The sequence below is a fragment of the Schistocerca gregaria genome, chromosome 3, assembly GCF_023897955.1.
Source record: "Schistocerca gregaria isolate iqSchGreg1 chromosome 3, iqSchGreg1.2, whole genome shotgun sequence".
Taxonomy (NCBI): Eukaryota; Metazoa; Arthropoda; class Insecta; order Orthoptera; family Acrididae; genus Schistocerca; species Schistocerca gregaria.
The window spans coordinates 916,018,062-916,040,034 of NC_064922.1; the positions used below are offsets into that span (position 1 = coordinate 916,018,062).

General features: G+C 42.7%; 1 protein-coding gene across 6 annotated transcripts in view; it reads left to right on the forward strand.

Annotated features, from left to right (window-relative positions):
- The window catches only part of LOC126355498 (cuticle protein 65-like), a 336,678-nt gene that overhangs the window by 111,895 nt on the left and 202,810 nt on the right, over positions 1-21,973 (forward strand). Inside the window, exons 1-2 of one of the 6 annotated variants that reach the window (XM_050005822.1) lie at positions 17,074-17,121; positions 20,124-20,737. The exons of 1 other annotated variant lie outside the window; for it this stretch is intronic. In XM_050005822.1, the coding sequence (XP_049861779.1) occupies positions 17,107-17,121; positions 20,124-20,600 (492 nt within the window). In that variant the 5' untranslated portion in view covers positions 17,074-17,106 and the 3' untranslated portion in view covers positions 20,601-20,737. Of the gene's footprint in view, positions 1-17,073; positions 17,122-20,123; positions 20,738-21,973 lie in introns of those variants that run through there. 4 more of the 6 variants (XM_050005824.1, XM_050005823.1, XM_050005821.1 and 1 more) reach the window with 4 other exon arrangements.

Below are 21,973 nucleotides of genomic sequence, written 5' to 3' on the forward strand. Positions count from 1 at the left end.
TGCTGGATGTATTCCTATGTCTGCCTAGCCCCTCTACAGCTCCCTCTAGTACCATGAAAGTCATTCCTTCATGTCTTAACAGATGTCCTATCATCCTGTCCCTTCTCCTTGTCCGTGATATCCATATATTCCTTTCCTCTCTGACACTGCGCAGAACCTCCTCATTCCTTACACTATCAGTCCATCTAACTTTCAACGTTCGTCTGTAGCAACACATCTCAAATGCTTCGATTCTATTCTGTTACGGTTTTTCCACAGTTACATTGCTGTGCTCCAAAAGTATATTCTCAGAAATCTCTTCTTCAAATTAGGGCTTATGTTTCTCGCTAGTAGAATACTCTTGGCCAGGAATACACTTCCTGCCAGTGTTATTCTGCTTTTAATGTCCTCCATCATTGGTTATTTCCTGATAGCGTCGGTTTAAGAATGTTGTTAGAAAATATCGTGCTTTCATAGTTTTCATTCACTTTGTGTCGGTTACTACCTATGTTCAATGAACTTCTGTCGTATTATTCTACATCTGCCTGACGCCTGGAAGTCAGTTTCACAGCTCACCGAAAGACAAATTTACTAATTATTGTGTGTTTTGGTGTTTCTTAGTTTACTATAAGAGTAGCGTCATGTGTGACGAATGCGGATGTTACCCTAGGGTAACTGGTATTGGATAAACATGTCAGGACTTTGGGTTGGTGTTTCATTGGGGAGAATGGTGCGGGAAAGCTACAAAAGTGTCAGACGAGGCTCTTCCTTGGAGCTGTAGACTATGTAGTCGAAACGAGAAATCGTCGTACAGGGGGAAATGTTTTCTGTCCTACAGGCAGAATTAGAAATGGAGTATTTCACATTAGATAGGTTGAGGGGGAAAGAGACAGGGGAAGATGGAAGAAGGTGACAAGTAATGCACAAAAGGAGAAAACCTTAGAAATCACATTTCAAATTCTGATTAGCAATCGGTTTGACATGTTACCTCAAATACGGGAAGAGCTCCATTCAGTGTTTGAGCTTAACGTGGTGCAGCAGACTCGTAGGAACAACTTTAAGGCAATGTCACCAAAAACGTCACGTAGAAAGAAAAGAGTTCTTCTCCGAGGAATCATTCACGGGAGATGTGTAGGCCAATGCTACAGGAAAATCTGGGTGTAGAATAGCAGGTCATAAGCATCATGAGACCTAGCGCCGAGCGTACAAATTTTAGGAGGGGCAAGAAACAGACTGGATAATAGAGCATTAACGAATATAGCATTAAAGGTAACTTGGAGAAAATAGAGGCAGCAACAGCACACACTCGCATGGGTCACATGATCATTCCTTTGTTAACCCAGCTGCTAGCTGTGTGCAGAAAGAGTTGTGCGAGTTGCTTGTGATTGAAGCAAAGTCTCATATCTGTGAAACGCCTACTGCTGTGACGGAGATGGGGACACACAAATCGTGGCCTTCACCTAAATAGGAAGGAGAAGGAAAGATTAGCTGAGTATCTTGTAAAAAATGGAGAGATGGCCACAAAAGCACACAATACAAAATCCCTGTGATGAATGGAATTCAGGAAGCAATATTTTAAAGTTACAGTCAGTACTGAAAGAAATTAGAGCAGTACAAGACCATACCATGTGTAACAGTTCTTGGAGAAGTAAAATTAATTTGTTTCATTAGCACATTAGTGTTTGAAAATCAAGGTACATGGTCTTGTGATATGGCTAGAAGCTGTGGAAAATTTCCGTGTAGAGGTAACGTGAAAGAAGGAGGAGTTGAAACATTTGTAAAAATTGGACACAAAGTCAAATAATATTGAAACGAATAGTTCTGTGTTTTGTAAGGACCTAGAAGCGCATGTTTGATAGTCGTTGTAACAGACTACTTCTCTGATACTTGTAACATCCTACAGATCTCCGCTAGGAAAATTGGAGGCATGAGAAATGTAGACGAATTATTGAGCTAGTTGTCAGAGGAGAAGAAGCAGTTACTAGTTTTTGAAGATATCAGTGTAAATTTCTTTAAAAAGTAGGAATAGGAAAAAAGAACTAAAGGTATTATTTCGGTGTTTCAGTCTAATTTCAGTAGTCCGTTTTCCAACACGTGTGCAGTAAAATAGTATGACTTGATATCATGTACATCATACAGCTACATAATTTCCTAGATAACAGTCCTGTCATTTTTTCTATAGGACTGACAGTGTGCACGTACCGAGGGAGAGAACATGAAAATCTTGCACGGTATATCTGCTGCGTGGCGGGTTGCATAATACCCTAATGTAGAGGCTACTGAATCACTCCATCTGAAAATGCATCACTGCCCCGAGAGATGGCGCTGACGAATAAAAGTTCCTTTGTAGCCTACAGATGATGATAATGCACATTGATGATGCCAGTTCTGGTCAAAGGTTCTTCGTCGTTAGAAGGGACTGAAGACAAAAGTCCCATAACTGTGATAGTATGATGTAAACCCCAATCACAAAATCCTTCCTGTAGAGGGAAATCAGATGCTGATAATCCTTGCACTTTGTCACAGGTGATAAGGATAGCGGTTGTCATCAGCATACACATAATCGTACTTCCGCCTACAGTGTGTTGGCGAACCACTTGCCTGGAGCTTTTACTAGGCTCCGTCTCAATATCCTGTAGGACCTGGTCCTCCAAATCTGATGTAACGACAGTCCACCGCCTTCCTGCGCGTTCGTCTACCTGAAACGAGCGATTAGATCAGATTAGATTGGATGAAACTTTCATTCCAATTGATGCATAGTGAGGAGGTCCTCCAGGATGTCGAACATGTCAGAAAAACAATAATACATGACGAATATTTACAACTGATACAATTAAGCTAAAGTACCTTTCACTTGTCCCAAGTGGAATAATCGTCATTTTTTAGTGAACAGTATATGAAAGAATCATTGTAGAAACACTCATGCACTGAATTTAAAATAAGAAAAGGATTTTTTTATTTATGAGGTAATAAACATGTAATAGATCTGCTACAATACTTATTTACAATGAACACATTACTGCACTGAAATCGTGCAGAAGTTATATATATATCACACATACCCTCAATAACAGCTTGAAATGTTGTGTAAAGTGGTTGGTATTTGTGAAGGTACTTGTGGTATAGCCGTGATGCCTCTAGACAGTTTCTGTCTGCCTGGCCACACACATACACCGTCTCGGCTTGTTCCCGACATGAACACGGGACCATTCCGCTGCTTACAGTACGCTGCGTCAATCACACAGCGTGAAACGCACAAGGAACCCCTGACAGGTGGACAGAGGAACTTCCAGTCGTCAGCTTCATATAGCGTGCCAACAATGCATTTCCAGATACATGTTCATGTGATCGTATTCCCTCCATTTCCAGCCATGAATCCGTCCTCGTGTTTTGTCGTTTTTATTAATGTTCACCCGGCGTAAACGGTTACTCGTAGGCGAAAAGCAGGGAAATGGAATAGGACAAGAATGACAACGGATAACGATATATTTATTCAATCACATCCTAATCAAACTATGTCTATATCAAACTAGGGACCAAGCAGCCACTGAAGAGCTGATAAATATAAGCAGAGACGCTAAGACTAACAAAGCACTTATCTGACCAGCATACTCCGTTTTATTGCCAGTAGTGGGTCGTATCGCTGACCCGGCAGGATAGCCCAGAGCGCTAACGCGCTGTTTCCTGGACTCGGGTAGACGCGCCGGCCCCGGATCGAATCCGCCAGGCGGATTAACGATGAGGGCCGGTGTGCTGGCCAGCCTGGATGCGCCTTTTAGGCGGTTTTCCACATACCGCTAGGTGAATACCGGGCAGCTCCCCACGTTCCGCCTCAGATACACGCGTCGCAGACATTTGTAACATATCCTCACTTTTTCACGATTTACACTAGACGCAGACATTTGTGGTACACTGATTCCGTCCTGGGGGTGGTACGGGGTGGCGGCAGGAAGGGCATTCAGCCATCCCTAACACTAACCGTGCCAAATCTGTTGTAACCACGCCGACCCTGCGATCGCTGCGGGACTATGGACTACTGGCATAGTGCAGTCTGCCGTATCATTAGTAAGAGGGTGTATCTTGATAGCACATGGCGTACAGGCAGTCGCAGAAATGGAAACTGTGAGTTTTGGAGACTTATTGCAGGTTTTAACGTCCGACTAAGGTATAAATACATAAACAGTTAAAGCAATAAGTACACAACACAGACTACTACTAGCTGTTCACGCTTTAAGAAATAATTGCAGGAGAACTTCAAAGATATTTATCCTGAAACTACTGAAACGTATGTAAACAGTATATCGTTTTATGCATCAAATGGTTGAAATGGCTCTAAGCACTATGGGTCTTAATATGTGAGGTCATCAGTCCCCTAGACTTAGAACTACTTAAACCTAACTAAACTAAAGACATCACTCACGCCCATGCCCGAGGCAGGGTTCGAACCTGCGACCGTAGCAGCAGCGCGGTTGCGGACTGAAGGGCCTGTAAACGCTTGGTCACAGCGGCCGACCTTTATGTATCGACAGCCTGCCTGTAGCGTTGCATTTGTTTCTTTGGTGCACGATCGGTGGTGTTTGCCACGAAACAAGTGGGTATTGGGATTCTCTAAGGTAGAGCGATGGAAACCTGTCTCGCCCGTCGGAGCAACGAGTTGGACATGAAGTTAATTGATTTAATTTAGTTGTAAGATAGCAATTTTTTGATGGCTAGTGTACGTGTGTATCCCGTAACATTGTTAATGATACAGTCAGTGCACGTCTGCTGTGGCTACTTGACTGAATGAGGAAGACTGTGGTAAAGTTCAAAGGAATACAAACAGTAGACTTTCTGACTTGGCTGTGAAAATGATTCAGATATGTACACGAAAATAGTGTGAGAACAGTGCACCCTTAAGAAAGAAGAAATTTCAGAATCTGATATTACCAGAACTAAACAGCACCAATTCCCTCTGAGGGAAGCATTCAAACATTTGTGGCTAGTTCCTCTAGATACTTTTCAAATTCCACAGAGATTATTGTATCACTTCAAAACGGTGTTCATCATATCTGTCTGTCTAAAAGAATCTTTGCCCTGGCTAGTTCCTCTAGATACTTTTCAAATTCCACAGATATTATTGTATCACTTCAAAACGGTGTTCATCATATCTGTCTGGCTAAATGAATATTTGTGTCTGCCTGCGTGTTGTGCCAAGACAGCGCCGTGCCTGTGAAAAACATGGATCTATTCGCCTCATATATATTCATAGCAGCTGTTCGTCCTCTAAAGAGAAACGTATGTCACCAATAAAGGATCTTGGGAGTACAGGAATAGACAAAGAATCCCTTCGTGTCATCTTCCAATACAAGGTCATCCTCACCTTCTCTCCTCCACAGAGAAAAGAACAAACAATAGCTTTTCCCATAGCCCTCCTTCCTGGAAATGCTATTGACAGAGGATTGTTGGACTTCTAGCTCTTCCATTTATAGTTTATTTATAAAAACGTGATAGATTAAATGCATTTAAAGAAATAATTTCTTAATTTCTTTACTGGGGATTGGTTTAAGCCTGTCCAATATGTCGAATAATAGTGTTGTTTGCAATTAGTCCTAATTCAGAATTATCTACAAATGATGGTATTGTGGCAGACAATGTCTTACATCGAGAAAAATTTGCAATCTTTCCTCGGTCTTGATTGTCTGGGAGGTTTAACTGTACATCAGTCAGCTTCAGTATATTCTTATTGCCACCCAGTAGGCAAGTTGTAAGACACTGTTAAACACAACACAGCAACTATTCTATACTTATGCAATACTTTATGTCACAAGGAAACGATTTTCACATTATAGTGGGGCACTCTGTAAATACTGTTAGTTGGTGCTAAATACACCTTGCCCTCCACAGGATCAAATAGACCATACTCTCTATCGATGGATATTGAAACCTCCCATCCAGTGATACCAAATTCGTTCTAAAACTACACTCCGTTTTAACAGGCCTCGGAAGACTCAACAGCACTGAGCGACTCCTGTGCTATCCTCAGCTGACAGGTGTCACTGGATGTGTATATTGAGACGCAGTGGTCAGCACACCAATCTCTCGGCCGTTGTCAGCTTTCGTGACTGGAACTGCTGTTTGTCAATCAACTTGTCAATTAGCCTCACAAGGGGTGAGTGCAGCACACTTGCCAACAGCGCTTGGCAGACGCGAACGATCCCCCATCCTAGTGTTAACCATGCCCGACAGCACTTAACTTCTGTGATCTGAGGCCGTATTCATTCATCATCTCAAAAACACACGAACGTTTTCATCTATGAAGTATTCTTTTTTAGCACTTTCAAAATTGCAGCCCAGTCAGCAGTAGTGATAATCTAATATATAAGAAACTATCAGCTTCGATTGCGGTAGTGAAACCGACCTTTACCTAGGTTTCAGCCCAAGTAATTGAGCCTTCTTCAGAAGGTATACCTGATTCTATAATATGTCTACGAGGGAATGTTCTAGAAATAAAACTAAAACAGCTAGAATAGGCGTAGTCACATTATAAAAATGCGGTACATAGGTACTAAGTCACCACCAAGACTTAAGATTTTTGGGAGCGCATCGTCTCCATGGACGCCGTGCGGTGGGCCTTGGGAGCTCACATGAAACTAAGTAGACCTAGATGACGCGCTACATATCAACATGGCGGGCAACATTGTGCATGTCTAGCTGAGATCATGACTGTTAAAGATGAAAGACCAACGCAGCTATATCTTAAAACAAATAACTTATAGAATGGTAGAAACTCTGAAACATAAAGCCTCTGCACCAGGTTTTGACTAAACTGTAACAAATTATGCATGGACTTAAAGGAAAGAAATCTATTAGTATTAGGTCTGGAGAGCGAATTGGCGGCGCGGTTGGCTCTTCAATCCATCGACCTTGGAAGTGATTATCAAGGGAACCTCGAAGTTGAGTGAGGATACGAGGTGGTTCACCATACTGCTGGTAATAAACCGTCCCACTCGGTAATCTTCGTCGATCTGTGGAATTAAAAAGTTTTCAAGCATATTCAGATACACTATACCAGTGCACCCTCCACACCAGTGAAAGTAGCCATTTTAACTGTGCACTACGCTGGCGCTCCTGGTGGTGGAATTGGGTACTGATGCACTACATGCATCAAACTGGTAGTTTCTGCTACAAAGAGACACATCTACAGATTTTGTAAGTTATCTCAATAAATTTCTATATAATCCAAAGTTCTAAAGTCTTTTTTGACTCAGCCTCTATGGTTATTTAGTCATCGTTTTTGAGAATCCACTGCAATACCAGTAATGCAGGACCGGCAATTACAACTTATACAGAACACATGATTCGTTACTTTAAAATAATTGGAATTAAAACATAATAGGGTAGCTAGTGTTGAGAGTATCAGAGGTATAATAATGACATACCAAAACAACGGTCTTGTGTACTTGCATGGAATCAATCTAGTCAAAACAGAAAAGAAAATTGGACCATTGACACCGCTGGCACACATGGAATGACGAACAGACATGAATAAGTATCATGATGTCTACGGAACTAACTTTTTAACAAGGTAATATCAGTGCATGAAACCAAGTACATCAAACACCATGAATAAGTAGACAATAACTTAAAATATTTAATTCTGAGTAATTTGGTGACTGATACCACGGCTTTTACTATCTTTAAACAATGTTGCGTAAGTAATATAGCCCTACATATTATAACCTACAGTTTCACGCCCAGAAGTTCTCCTGCTTCTTTCCTTTTGTCGTTTTTCCATTGTTCATTACGTCTCTGAATCGACAGTTTCTTAGTGCAAGGAATCCAACAAAGTCCTACTCCTACCTCCTGTAGCTTCTCAAGTCCTCTCCTTACTCCATTTCTTGTATTTTCTGTTTCTTCTCGTTTTCACAACTCTCTTGTTTCTATTGAGAATTGGAGAATATTTAGTTTCTTTCTGGTTCGCGCATTACAGGTCCAAATCTTGTCATCGTATACATACGTGCACAAATTTGTCAATATGTTCAATGATGTTACTGCTAAACTTATTTTCAAAACAGTGCCTTTCAGTCGTCTTCTCGTAGTCTTCTACCATGGTTAATAGCAACGTGGGTAAAAATCATTTATATTATTGCTGTAGTATTTGGCCTGTAGGTGTTTTTACTAATTATCCATTCTCTTTTTTGTAAATGGAAATTAATGTTGCTCTTTCCAGTTCTCAGACAATACGTCACAACACACTCTTCGAGAAAAATGAATATGTTTTTTTAGTGTATGTCCAAATACTTGGGTGATTTATAGAAGCGTGGGACGTATCTATAGGTAAAATTCGTTGCCGACATTTCTTGATGTTGGATGAAAAACTAGAACTTTGAAGTAAATATTTGCACACTATTTACTATTTTATTCGTGGTTATTATACTGCTAACATCCGACGTCCGGTCCTGTGAGTATTTAGATTCCGTCATGAATTACTTGATCTCATTTGATTGTCTTACGAAGTACGCTGATAAGTGGTAAGTATTTCCCAGTTATCAGCGTTTCGATAATCAGATGGTATCAGTATCTATTCATATATTATGTGGCTTTCCGTTTCAGTGTGCCAACTCCAAAGCAATGTATCAGTACTACCTATTACAGTTCGTCAAAATTTGCGTTTCGGACTCACTGACTAGTTGCGAGGCTCTCACGTATAGGTCACATTTATTCCCAACGACTAGCGAATATCTTAACAAATACGACCATGCTCAGATTTTTTGGTGAGTATCAAATTTTTCAATGAGAGAATTCACAGCGAAGGACTCTGAGTAGGCGGTCGTACTACCCCGGGCCGAAGTCTCACGGCCAATAATACCATACAATGAGTAGTTGTTTGAAAAACAGACAATATTTCCTAACAGTTGGAAGCCACGGACATTCTATTTTGATTTAATAATTTTGCTAACTATCAGGGTACGTTACTAGAGATTCGAGTTTACTACCTCTCAAAATAATTAGCTTGAGCTCGGTATGCTGACCGAATCACTCGCGGTCGCAAAATGGCATAATAAATGTCCTAAGCTTTTTCAACGAACGCTTTGACTATTATAGGCGACAGTCTTGGTGATAAATGGTTCAAATCGGACTTAACATCTGAGGTCATCAGTCGCCTAGACTTTGAACTACTTAATCCTAATTAGCCTAAGGACATCACACACATCCATGTCCGAGGCGGGATTCGAACCTGCGACCGTAGCAGCAGCGCAGCCCCGGACTGAAGCTCCTAGAACAGCTCAGCCACAGCGGCCGGCCCAAGGTGATAATCTCACTTAAATCTAATAAAACGTAACCTTATCGTAATAAGCCATGTTGCTGTAAGTACTGTTGCACTTGACATTATCGGGAACATACAGTTTCAGCCAAAAGTAAGGGCCAAATCCTCGAGACTTAATTTGAATCTCTCATATAAATGTCGACAGTACTCTGTGACGTAATTTTACAGACTAGTCTACTGCAACGTGATCTCGCGCCTCGCTCTCGAAACCTACATTGTCGTTCAGTGAAACAACATGTCTAGGTTGGTGTTATTGATGCACGAATCTCGAAACCATCGTCTACCGGCTGAAGAAAAATTGCTCTCGTGAAGTGTGAGCACTCAGGTTATGCTTACGCAGGGACACAGTTTATCTGTTTTGCTTGTTATAATGACTATCTAGCCCTGTAAATGTTTTGCTTCAAGTAACACATTCACTCACAATACAACTACTCCCATATGTCTTAGCACATGTCCTAATGATACATCTCTGTAATCTATCGCTGTTGGTTTCACTGCGTCTCCATGCCGTATTTTCTTTATTCATTCAGTTTTTATCATTCTTTGTAGAGCTACATTTCAAATGTTCCTTCTTTCCTACGATTTCCATACGGTTCATGTATCATTCACTGCTACACTTCACTTTATACTTACTGTAAGCATTGCACAATTTCAGTTACTTCTTTCCCACTTTCATGCCGGGAAAGATATTATAAGTGTCTGTAGACGGAAAGTATTAGTTACATGCACAAATCTCTTTTTTGCATTGCTTCACTTCCGTAATGTAACGTTGTATGAAGAACATCAGAGTCGCTCACTTCTTCTTCTACTATGTTCTGACATTCATTAGTCACTATCAACGTTTCTTGCGGTTTACATGTCTTTTCTATCAACATACACTATGTTGTTGTTCTGGTCTTCAGTCCTGAGACTGGTTTGTTGCAGCTCTCCATGCTGCTCTATCCTGTGCAAGCTTCTTCATCTCCCAGTACCCGCTGCAACCTACATCCTTCTGAATCTGCTTAGTGTAATGATCTATTGGTCTCCCTCTACGATTTTTACCCTTCACGCTGCCCTCCAATACTAAATTGGTGATCCCTTGATGCCTCAGAACATGTCCTACCAACCGATCCCTTCTTCTGGGCAAGTTGTGCCACAAACTTCTCTTCTCCCCAGTCCTATTCAATACTTCCTCATTAGTTATGAGATCTACCCATCTGATCTTCAGCATTCTTCTGTAACACCACATTTCGAAAGCTTCTATTCTCTTCTTGTCCAATCTATTTATCGTCCGTGTTTCACTTCCATACATGGCTACACTCCATACAAAAATTCAGAAATGTCTTCCTGACACTTAAATCTATACTCGATGTTAACAAATTTCTCTTCTTCAGAAACGCTTTCCTTGCCATTGCCAGTCTACATTTTATATCCTCTCTACTTCGACCATCATCAGTTATTTTGCTCCCCAAATAGCAAAACTCCTTTACTACTTTAAGTGTCTCATTTCCTAATCTAATTCCCTCAGCATCACCAGACTTAATTCGACGACATTCCATTATCCTCGTTTAGCTTTTGTTGATGTTCATCTTATATCCTCCTTTCAAGATACTATCCATTCCGTTCAACAACTCTTCCAAGTCCTTTGCTGTCTCTGACAGAATTACGATGTCATCGGCGAACCTTAAGGTTTTTATTTCTTCTCCATGGATTTTAATACCTACTCCAAATTTTTCTTTTGTTTCCTTTACTGCTTGCTAAATATACAGATCCAATAACATCGGGGAGAGACTACAACCCTGTCTCACTCCCTTCCCAACCACTGCTTCCCTTTCGTGACCCTCGACTCTTATAACTGCCATCTGGTTTCTGTACAAATTGTAAATAGCCTTTCGCTCCCTGTATTTTACCCGTGCCACGTTCAGAATTTGAAAGAGAGTATTCCAGTCAACATTGTCAAAAGCTTTCTCTAAGTCTATAAATACTAGAAACGTAGGTTTGCCCTTCCTTAATCTAGCTTCTAAGATAAGTCGTAGGGTCAGTATTACCTCATGTGTTCCAACATTTCTACGGAATCTAAACTGATCTTCCCCGAGGTCGGCTTCTACAAGTTCTTCCATTCGTTTGTAAAGAATTTGCGTCAGTATTTTGCAGCTGTGACTTATTAAACTGATAGTTGGGTAATTTTCACATCTCTCAACACCAGCTTTCTTTGGGATTGGAATTATTATATTCTTCTTGAAGTCTGAGGGTATTTCGTTTGTCTCATACATCTTGCTCACCAGATGGTAGAGTTTTGTCATGACTGGCTCTCCCAAGTTCCAATGGAATGTTGTCTATTCCGGGGGCCTTGTCTCGACTCAGGTCTTTCAGTGCTCTGTCAAACTCTTCACGCAATATCGTATCTCCCATTTCATCTACATCTACATCCTCTTCCATTTCTATAATATTGTCCTCAAGTACATCGCCCTTGTATAGACCCTCTATATACTCCTTCCACCTTTCTGCTTTCCCTTCTTTGCTTAGAACTGGGTTTCCATCTGAGCTCTTGATGCTCATACAAGTGGTTCTCTTTTCTCCAAAGGTCTCTTTAATTTTCTTGTAGGCAGTATCTACCTTACCTGTAGTGAGATAAGCCTCTACATCCTTACATTTGTCCTCTAGCAATCCTTGCTTAGCCATTTAGCGCTTCCTGTCGATCTCATTTTTGAGACGTCTGTATTCCTTTTTGCCTGCTTCATTTACTGCAGTTTTATATTTTCTCCTTTCATCAATTAAATTCAATATTTCTTCTGTTACCCAAGGATTTCTACTAGCCCTCGTCTTTTTACCTACTTGATCCTCTGCAGCCTTCACTACTTCATCCCTCAAAGCTACTCATTCTTCTTCTACTGTATTTCTTTCCCCCATTCCTGTCAATTGCTCCCTTACACTCTCCCTGAAACTTTGTACAACCTCTGGGTCTTTTAGTTTATCCATATCCCATCTTCTTAAATTCCCACCTTTTTGCAGTTTCTTCAGTTTTAATCTACAGGTCATAACCAATAGATTGTGGTCAGAGTCCACATCTGCCCCTGGAAATGTCTTACAATTTAAAACCTGGTTCCTAGATATCTGTCTTACCATTATACCTGTATCATCTATCTGATACCTTTTAGTATCTCCAGGCTTCTTCCATGTATACAACCTTCTTTTATGATTCTTGAACCAAGTTATGCTCTGTGCAAAATTATACCAGACTGCTTCCTCTTTCATTTCTTAGCCCCAGTCCATATTCACCTTGTAAGTAGGCTGTTTAGTTTTTTTTATTGGTAACGCCGCCGCCAGGTAGCGCTGTGTATAAAAATCACTGGCTGTGCCGTGTGCAGTCTGTGGCTGGTTCGCATTGTTGTCTGCCATTGTAGTGTTGGGCAGCGGCAGCTGGATGCTAACAGCGCGTAGCGTTGCGCAGTTGGAGGTGAGCCGCCAGCAGTGGTGGACGTGGGGAGAGAGATGGCGGAGTTTTGAAATTTGTAAGAATTGGTGTCACGAACTGATATATATATTTATGACTATTAAGGTAAATACATTGTTTGTTCTGTATTAAAATCTTTCATTTGCTAACTATGCCTATCAGTAGTTAGTGCCTTCAGTAGTTTGAATCTTTTATTTAGCTGGCAGTAGTGGCGCTCGCTGTATTGCAGTAGCTTGAGTAACGAAGATTTTTGTGAGATAAGTGCTTTGTGAAACGTATAGGTTAATGCTAGACAGGGCCATTCTTTCGTAGGGATTTTTGAAAGTCAGATTGCGTTGCGCTAAAAACTATTGTGTGTCAGTTTAAGCACAGTCTTGTATAATTTTTCGAAGGGGACGTTTCATATAGACCAGTTATGTATAATTTTTCTAAGGGACGTTTCAACCTACTACGTTTCCTTCTCTCCCTTTTTGCTACTGGCGAATTCCAGTCACCCATGACTATTAAATTTTCATCTCCCTTAAGTATCTGAATAATTTCTTTTATTTGATCATACATTTCGTAAATTTCTTCGTCATCTGCAGAGCTAGTTGGCATATAAACTTGTATTATTGTAGTAGGTGTGGGCTTAGTATCTATCTTGGCCACAATAATGCGTTCAATATGCTGTTTGTAGTAGCTTACCCTCATTCCTATTTTCCTATTCATTATTAAACCTACTCCTGCATTACCCCTATTTGATTTTGTGTTTATAACCCCGTAGTCGCCTGACCAGAAGTCTTGTTCCTCCTGCCACCGAACTTCACTAATTCCCACTATATCTAACTGTAACCTATCCATTTACCTTTTTAAATTTTCTAACCTACCTGGCCGATTAAGGGATCTGACATTCCACACTCCGATCCGTAGAACGCCGGTTTTCTTTCTCCTGATAACGACGTCCTCCTGAGTAGTCCCCGCCCAGAGATCCGAATGGGGGACTATTTTCCCTCCGGAATGTTTGTTTTACCCAAGAGGACGCCATCATCATTTATTCATAAAGTAAAGCTGCATGCCCTCGGGAAAAATTACGGCCGTAGTTTCCCCTTGCTTTCAGCCGTTCGCAGTACCAGCACAGCAAGGCCGTTTTGGTTAATGTTACAAGGCCAGATCAGTCAATCATCCAGACTGTTGCCTCTGCAACTACTGAAAAGACTGCTGCCCCTCTTCAGGAACTACACGTTTGTCTGGCCTCTCAACAGATACCCCTCCGTTGTGGTTGCACGTACGGTACGGCTATCTGTATCGCTTCATGGGGGCAGGACAAATATACTACTGGCCATTAAAATTGCTACACCACGAAGATTACGTACTACACACGCGAAATTTACCCAACACTAAGAAGATGCTGTGATATATAAATGATTAGCTTTTCAGAGCATTCACACAAGGATGGCGCCGGTGGCAACACCTACAACGTGCTGACATGAGGAAAGTTTCCAACCGATTTCTCATATACGAACAGCAGTTGAGCGGCGTTGCCTGGTGAAACGTTGTTGTGATGCCTCGTGTAAGGAGGAACGATGCGTACCATCACGTTTCCGACTTTGATAAAGGTCGGATTGTAGCCTATGGCGAATGCGATTTATCGTATCGCGACATCGTCGCGAAAAAACACAGTGACCCGTATATGTAATAAGTTTCCTTTAATTTATGTCTATGGTCACAATCTTTTCTGTTTAACAGATTACCGGTTTCGGTCTTTAATGACCATAATGGCTGCAGTGCATTAGGACTTTGCTTGTATGAGACAGATCTGATGATGGTCATTATAGACCGAAACCGGTAATCTGTTAAACAGAAAAGATTGTGACCACAGACTTAAATGAAAGGAAACATATCGTATTGAGCCATTGCTGCTCGCGTTGGATGTGATCCAATGACTGTTAGCAGAATATGGAATCGGTGGATCCCAACGGCCTCGTATCACTAGTAGTCGAGATGACAGGCATGGCTATAAAGGATCGTGCAGCCTCGTCTCGATCCCTGAGTCAACAGATGGGGACGTTTGCAAGACAACAACCACCTGCACGAACAGTTCGACGACGTTTGCAGCAGCATGGACTATCAGCCCTTACCCTTTCGCGGCATCACAGATAGGAGCGCCTGCGATGGTGTACTCAACGACGAACCTGGGTGCATGAATGACAAAACGTTATTTTTTCGGATGAATCCATATTCTGTTTATAGCATCATCATGGTCGCATCCATGTTTGGCGACATCGCAGTCACCTCACATTGGAAGTGTGTGTTCGTCATCGCCATACTGGTGTATCACCCTGCGTGATAGTATTGGGTGCCATTGGTTACACGTCTCGGTCACCTCTTGCTCGCACTGACGGCACTTTAAACAGTGGACGTTACATTCAGATGTGTTAAGACCAGTGGCCCTACCTTTCATTTGATCCCTGCGAAACACTACATTTCAGCAGGATAATGCACGACCGCATATCGCAGGTCCTGTACGGGCCTTTCTGGATACATAAAATGTTCGACAGCACATTCTCCATATCTCTCACCAACTGAAAACGTCTTGTCAATGGTGGCCGAGCAACTGGCTCGTTACAATACGCCAGTCACTATTCTTGATGGACTGTGGTATCGTGTGGAAGCTGCATGGGCAGCTGTACCTGTACACGCCACCACAGCTCTGTTTCACTCAGTGCCCAGGTGTATCAAGGCCGTTATTACTGCCAGAGGTGGTTGTTCTGGGTACTGATTTCTCAGGATCTATGCACCCAAACTGCGTGAAAATGTAATCACATGTCAGTTCTAGAGTAATATATCTGTCCAATGAATACACGTTTATCATCTGCATTTCTTCTTGGTGTAGCAATTTTAATGGCCAGTAGTGTAGTTTATTGCTGAGACAAATTCTGTGGTATTTGCACTTCACTAGATAGTTCTTCCTGGCGATCTTCACATATTGTCTATGATCGGTGCTTGGCTGTCCGAGCGGTTCTAGGCGCTTCAATCTGGAACCGCACGACCACTAAGGACGCAGGTTCGAATCCCGCCTCGGGCATGGATGTGTGTGATGTTCTTAGGATAGTGAGGTTTAAGTAATTCTAAGATCTAGGGGACTGATGACCTCAGATATTAAGTCCCATAGTGCACAGAGCCATTTGAACCATCAGATATTGAAAGTTTGTTTCCATCGGATTTCCAGGGAGCAGCAGATGAAGGCAAATGTCACACAAAACTCCAAATAAAAAAATCGCCTATCAAACGCGCTCTCTGATCCGCTCCGAAGTTCAATATCCTTTGAAGAAAACCACAGCATGTAATGGTTATTGACTAATAACAGGTGGGCCGCGCATGTTAGCTGCGCAGTCTGAGGCGTTTTGTCAAGGTCCGTGCGGCTTCCCCTGTCGGACGATCGATTTCTCCCTGGAGCATTGGTGTGTGTGTGTGTGTAGTCCGTAGCATAAGTTATTTTAAATTAGATTAAATAGTGTGCAAGCTTAGGGACCGACGTCAGCATTTAGGTCCCATAAGACCTTACCAAAAATTTCCAAATTTTTCCAATTTTAATTTGGCACGAAATCTTAAAACTCTTTTTTCATTTACGTGAAACTAACATGTGTTGTCACCCGCATAAACCTATCTCAGATCGACGTATGTTCTTCCCCCGACCTCTCTTAGTTTGGTACTGCATCAGTGTGTAGCTCTCACAATAACATGAAAAGGTCTCTTTCGTTCGTTTCAGCACAAAACTCTTCTTGCTTTTATCAGACCAGTTGTTTAAGAATGTGTCTAATTAGACTTCCTACATCACGTTTCGCATTGCGTTGACGAAATCTTTCTCTAAATCAAGAAATGCTTAGCGCATGTGTTGGTTTTTCTGTTCTCATCATTCCCTTCGTGGTAGTAAGATTATTGGTCACTTGATACTTTTGCCTTAACTGAGATAAACTGATCCACATAACGTCGGAAGCATACATGGACAAGAATGGGTATTTCGGGTACTTGAACTAACTTGGTTCAAATGGCTCTGTGCACTATGGGACTTAATATCTGAGGTCATCAGTCCCCTAGATCTTAGAATTACTTAAACCTCACTATCCTAAGAACATCACACACATCCATGCCCGAGGCGGGATTCGAACCTGCGTCCTTAGTGGTCGTGCGGTTCCAGATTGAAGCGCCTAGAACCGCTCGGACAGCCAAGCACGCGAGATTAAGGGGCGACAGAACCAGATAACAGGGACAAGAGACAGTCAGCTACGGCAGGGAAGGCCAGGAACAGAGTTCGTTTGGTACTTTCACGAGTCCAGCGCGCGGTATATAAGGACGTGGCCGCCGGTGTCACTGTACAGTTCATAGCAGCTCCAACAACAGCTCCGCCATGAAGGTCCTGCTGGTGAGTAGATGTCGGGCATTGTGCGGTTCCGCTGCACATATTCCTAAAGTTTCCACCGGGAGCCACATTACCACTGTTATTTTTCCATTGTGACGATACTAAATGGACTGAACCACAGTCACTTCAAAGATATATGTACGCCTAGGGAACGCAGGCTTTCAGACTCAGCAAATTAGTGGAATACAAAGCCTGTCATTGGTGTGAATCCATAGGACGACTGTTACTTTCTATAACTCAGTTTATCACACTGTAAGCATACCCGGTGAGTTTTAAAAATTTTAAAGTTTTGCAGAAACGATACTAATTGTACGAGGGATATCCGCAAAGTAAGTTCCGACTGATCGCGAAATGGAAACCACTTCGAAAATCAGAAACATTTTAACTGCAACATTTAGCTACAGCTTCCAGCCACTGCTCCACATAGTCACCACTCCGACTTAGACATTCGTCGTAGCGTTGTACCAATACCCTTGTCATAGAAGGCAGCCGCCTGTGCTTCTCGCCAATTCTCTACGTTCATCTATAATTCGTTGTCTGTGGGAAAATGTTGTCTTCACAGCCAGTAGTTAATGTGAGCAGAGTCGAAACACAGAGGGAAGCAATTACGGGCTGTAGTGCGGGTGATCAAGCACTTCCCATCGAAAACGCTGCAGGAGCATTTTCATTGCCCCTACAGATTGCGTCTGGGAATTGTTACAAAGTAGGGACTGAATGACAGTTTTGTAATGTACGCTGCATAACATCGGACGAAATCTCTCAGCAGGACCTCATACTAGGCTCAGAACTGAAAAGAGCAAAGTCGTGTAAGTGACAGGCATACTAGAGACACTACCAAACACATATGAGCAAAGCTTTATAAGATTTTCACAGTGGTTTCCGTTTCTTGACCGATCGAAACTTACTTTAGGATATCCCTCGTAGAATCCCATACGAATTAAGGTGCAAATGAATATTATTAACGTCGATATCTCTCGGCACCATTTCTACACACCGCATAGAACGCTGCCACTGAATATAACTGAAACTATTCAATGTACGAGGTTACTACATATTTGCCTTCTAAAAACTAGTGTTCGTAAAGAATGCCCCGCATAAGTTTGCTCTAGCGAACAAGTATGATTACGAATTCAAGACAATGTGTTTTCTTGACAGTCGTTGTTGCAAAGAAGAAAGTAGTAGGTCTAAAGTATTGCAACCACCAAAGGATTGTGATTTCAAGGAGCACCTTATATAGTTTACATCTACTGCGCTCTTATCCTAGTAGTAACGTATTTTTTCTTCTATCTGTGGTGCCTGTTATATCGGATATGTCCGAAAGAGCAAACACCACATGTATAATTAAGGACACGCAAGCAAATTATTTCTTCAGTGCGAATGCACACTACACTCGAACTCTTAGGGGAATCGGCAAAAGGTCGGGAGTACTGAGGGTGATAGGCAGGGGCTGTACGGCAGTAGTCTGTGGGTAAGTTGAAAATTTGGGTCAGACCAGTGGCGTCCGTACAACTGCGATGAGCACTGTGTCGAGATGGCTTAGCGGTGAGTGTGCCAAGGTTAGCGCATCTGCCTGGTGAGCAGGAGACAGCGGTCCGGCACAAATTTTTAACTTCCCCACTGACGTAAATAAGTGCCCACTAGGAGCTAAATGTCATTAATTCCTATGCATCTTACTTCATCTTCGGATTAGAAAAGAGAGGTGTCACAGAGTAAGTTCCCACTCTCATCCTCAGTGTAGATACGAGCTGCTCGCTGCAAGTTCTGCAGGAGCTAAAGTGCTGTACTCATTGGATTAATCCTGATGTATTTCTAAACTGGAAATGTACGACATTTTTCGTTAAGTGCACACCGAGATATATCACATGAATTTTGCCGGTCTACTCTGCTGGCTTGTCCGAAATAACTCATAATTAAATACGTTGCGCTTTTGCCTGGTTCAGTAATATATATACCTTCTAACAATTTAAGGGGGGGGGGGGGGGTAGGACGTCAAACGGCCCGACTCGGAGCAGGAGAGGCACCACAGGAGATTTTAATTTCCACTATCTATACTTTTACAAATAAATTCATAAAACTTTGAAAGCATGATCAGGAAGGATTCAGGATTCATACTCACAGCAGTGGAAGCTCAAAAAAGTCACAAAATACATATTTTACGTGTGAAATTTCATAATTTTTTCACTTACTACTGGCTGCATTTGCTGCTATAGGTACACTCTTCTTCCGAAGTAACCGAGATTCCTCGACGAATTTTGTACAGCATACGAACTATAGTTACATGTGTATTTTAATCTTCGTGTTTAGAAAAAACTCAAATTTTGTAGTTAATTATCCCAATTTTTACCACAGTTTTTAATAGATTTGGAAAATTCTAGGGTTTCATATACCTGTAAGTACTGCTTGTATGCTGTGCAAAATTCATAGAAGAATCTCTCTTCCGTAGGAAGAAAAGTGTACCTACAGAAACAAATGCAGCCAGTAGCAAGTGTAAAAATGAGGAAATAACACATGTAAAATAAAGGTATTTTGCTACGTGTTTGAACTTGCGCTGCTATATGCTATAAGCGTGAGTCCTCAATGCTTCCTGGTCATGCTGACAAAGTTTTATGAATTTATTTGTAAAAGTATAGACAGTAGAAATTAATATGTCATGTGGTTCCTCTCCTGCTCCAGGTCGGCCCGTTCGACGTCCTACCCCCCCCCCCCCCCCTCCTTAAAATCGAGATATTTTACTGGAGCATACAGGGTTCTGCCTAAGAACGAAAATTGTTCGTCTCCATATATCCTGCTAGTCTAATGAGCGTCTCCACTGTGCTGTGAAACAACTGACCACAAAGTTCTCAAATTAACTACCTCTTTCATGCAATTGCTCATGTCCATAAAATCTCACTGAGGTTAAATGAATGGATAGTATTTTTAATTGCCAAGCGCCCACAGATGTAGACATAGTGCTTAGTGTACAGCTATTGACCTTGTAGCATGCAGCAAGTACCCACTGTTTCCAGGTACTCCTCGTCGCCGTCGTCGCTGTGGCCGTGGCTAGGCCCGGTCACCTGGGCGCTGCGCACGGTGTAGTCCCTGCCGCCCACGCCGGTGTCGTCCCTGCCGCACACATCGCCGTCGTCGCCGCCCACGGCACCCACGGCGTCCACCCGGGCCTGGCCGCCTACGGCCCGGCGCACATCGGCGTCGGCCCCGGCGGCTACGTGCAGGACACGCACGAGGTGGCCGCCACCAGAGCCGCCCACCTGACCGCCGTCGCCCAGACGCAGGCCCGCGACGCCCACCTCAACGGCGCCGCAGCGCACGCCGCTGCCGCCGCCCACGCTGCTGCTGCCGCCCATGCCGCCCCATTGGTCGCCGCCCACGCCGCCCCCTTGGCCGCCGCCCACGCCGCACCCCTCGTCGCCGTCGCAGCGCCCGCCCTGCCCGCAGCACACGGTCTTTTGGGTGCTGCCATCGCTCACGGACACCACTGGTGAAGCGACCAGCACTTTAACTTAATTGATGTATCGTAATGTCATGTCAACTTCATCTACCTATCAAGAAATCGCTAAAGGTGGCGATGATTTGTTTTACATTTTCATTCATTACAAATAAAGCTGTTCTTTAAAATCTGCGTGAATATCCTTGACTTACTTTGAAAACATATTTTCCCACTCACGTAATTTACGGTCAAAATGTTCTACTGTGTGTGAATTGCTAAGGGAACAAACTGTTGAGGTCATCGGTCCCTAGACTTACACACTATTTAAACTAACTTATGCCAAGAACAACACACGCACCAATGCACGAGAGGGGACTCGAACCTCCGGCGGGAGGTGCCGCGCAGTTCATGACATAGCGCCTCAAACCGCGCGGCCACACTGCGCGGCTTTACGGTCAAAACTTGCTCTGACTTTGCACACAGATGGCAAATTATATCCGGGTACTTACACCGCATTCGAACTCTAAATTCACCCATAAGCTTGGAAGAATATTAGGCAAAAATTGATTGCTAAAATAATTCTTTGACGTTTTATGCAGGTTATCCTGATCGTTCAGGACTGAGGTAAGTAATATTTTAATCATTCAAACAGTTGTGGCGGTTCATGTAATTCAGATTGATACATTTATACTGCTGACCATTAAAACTGCAATCCGTGGAAGGATACGAATTAGTGAAATTGTACTTACTGTACATACATAGTGAAGCAGTCGTTTGGAGGATACAGGACGTCAAATTCAGTAAAAAGAGATGGCACCTGTGGCAGCATAAACGACTCCATCCCGACTAGAAATCGAGTCAAAATGAGCTTCAATGACAGATGGAGGTACATTACTCCATGCTGTTGACAGATTTTGTTTGTAGTGGCTGGCCAGTGGTGCTTTGTTGTGTTTTGGCAATCCATGACTAGGTGGGCGGTACTGAGAACGTACTGCACAGGTCACCTGTCGCACTTGTCGAACACGTGTTGTACTGAGATAGGCGTGTTAACACTATCAACATCTCGTCCCAATATCACTCTATACCACCACCTCTCTCTGCTACTGCATCAAGAGCAACCACGGAAATTGTAGCCATGCTGACAATGTATATTACTGCAGAAATCCTCACACTGTTCACGTGGATGCTTTTCTTGCCGTAAGCAAGCAAATTTCTGTGGTGTCACCGCCAGACACCTCACTTGCTAGGTGGTAGCCTTTAAATCGGCCGCGGTCCGGTAGTATACGTCGGACTCGCGTGTCGCCACTGTCAGTGATTGCAGACCGAGCGCCGCCACACGGCAGGTCTAGTCTAGAGAGACTCCCTAGCACTCGCCCCAGTTGTACAGCCGACTTTGCCAGCGAGGGTTCACTGTCTACATACGCTCTC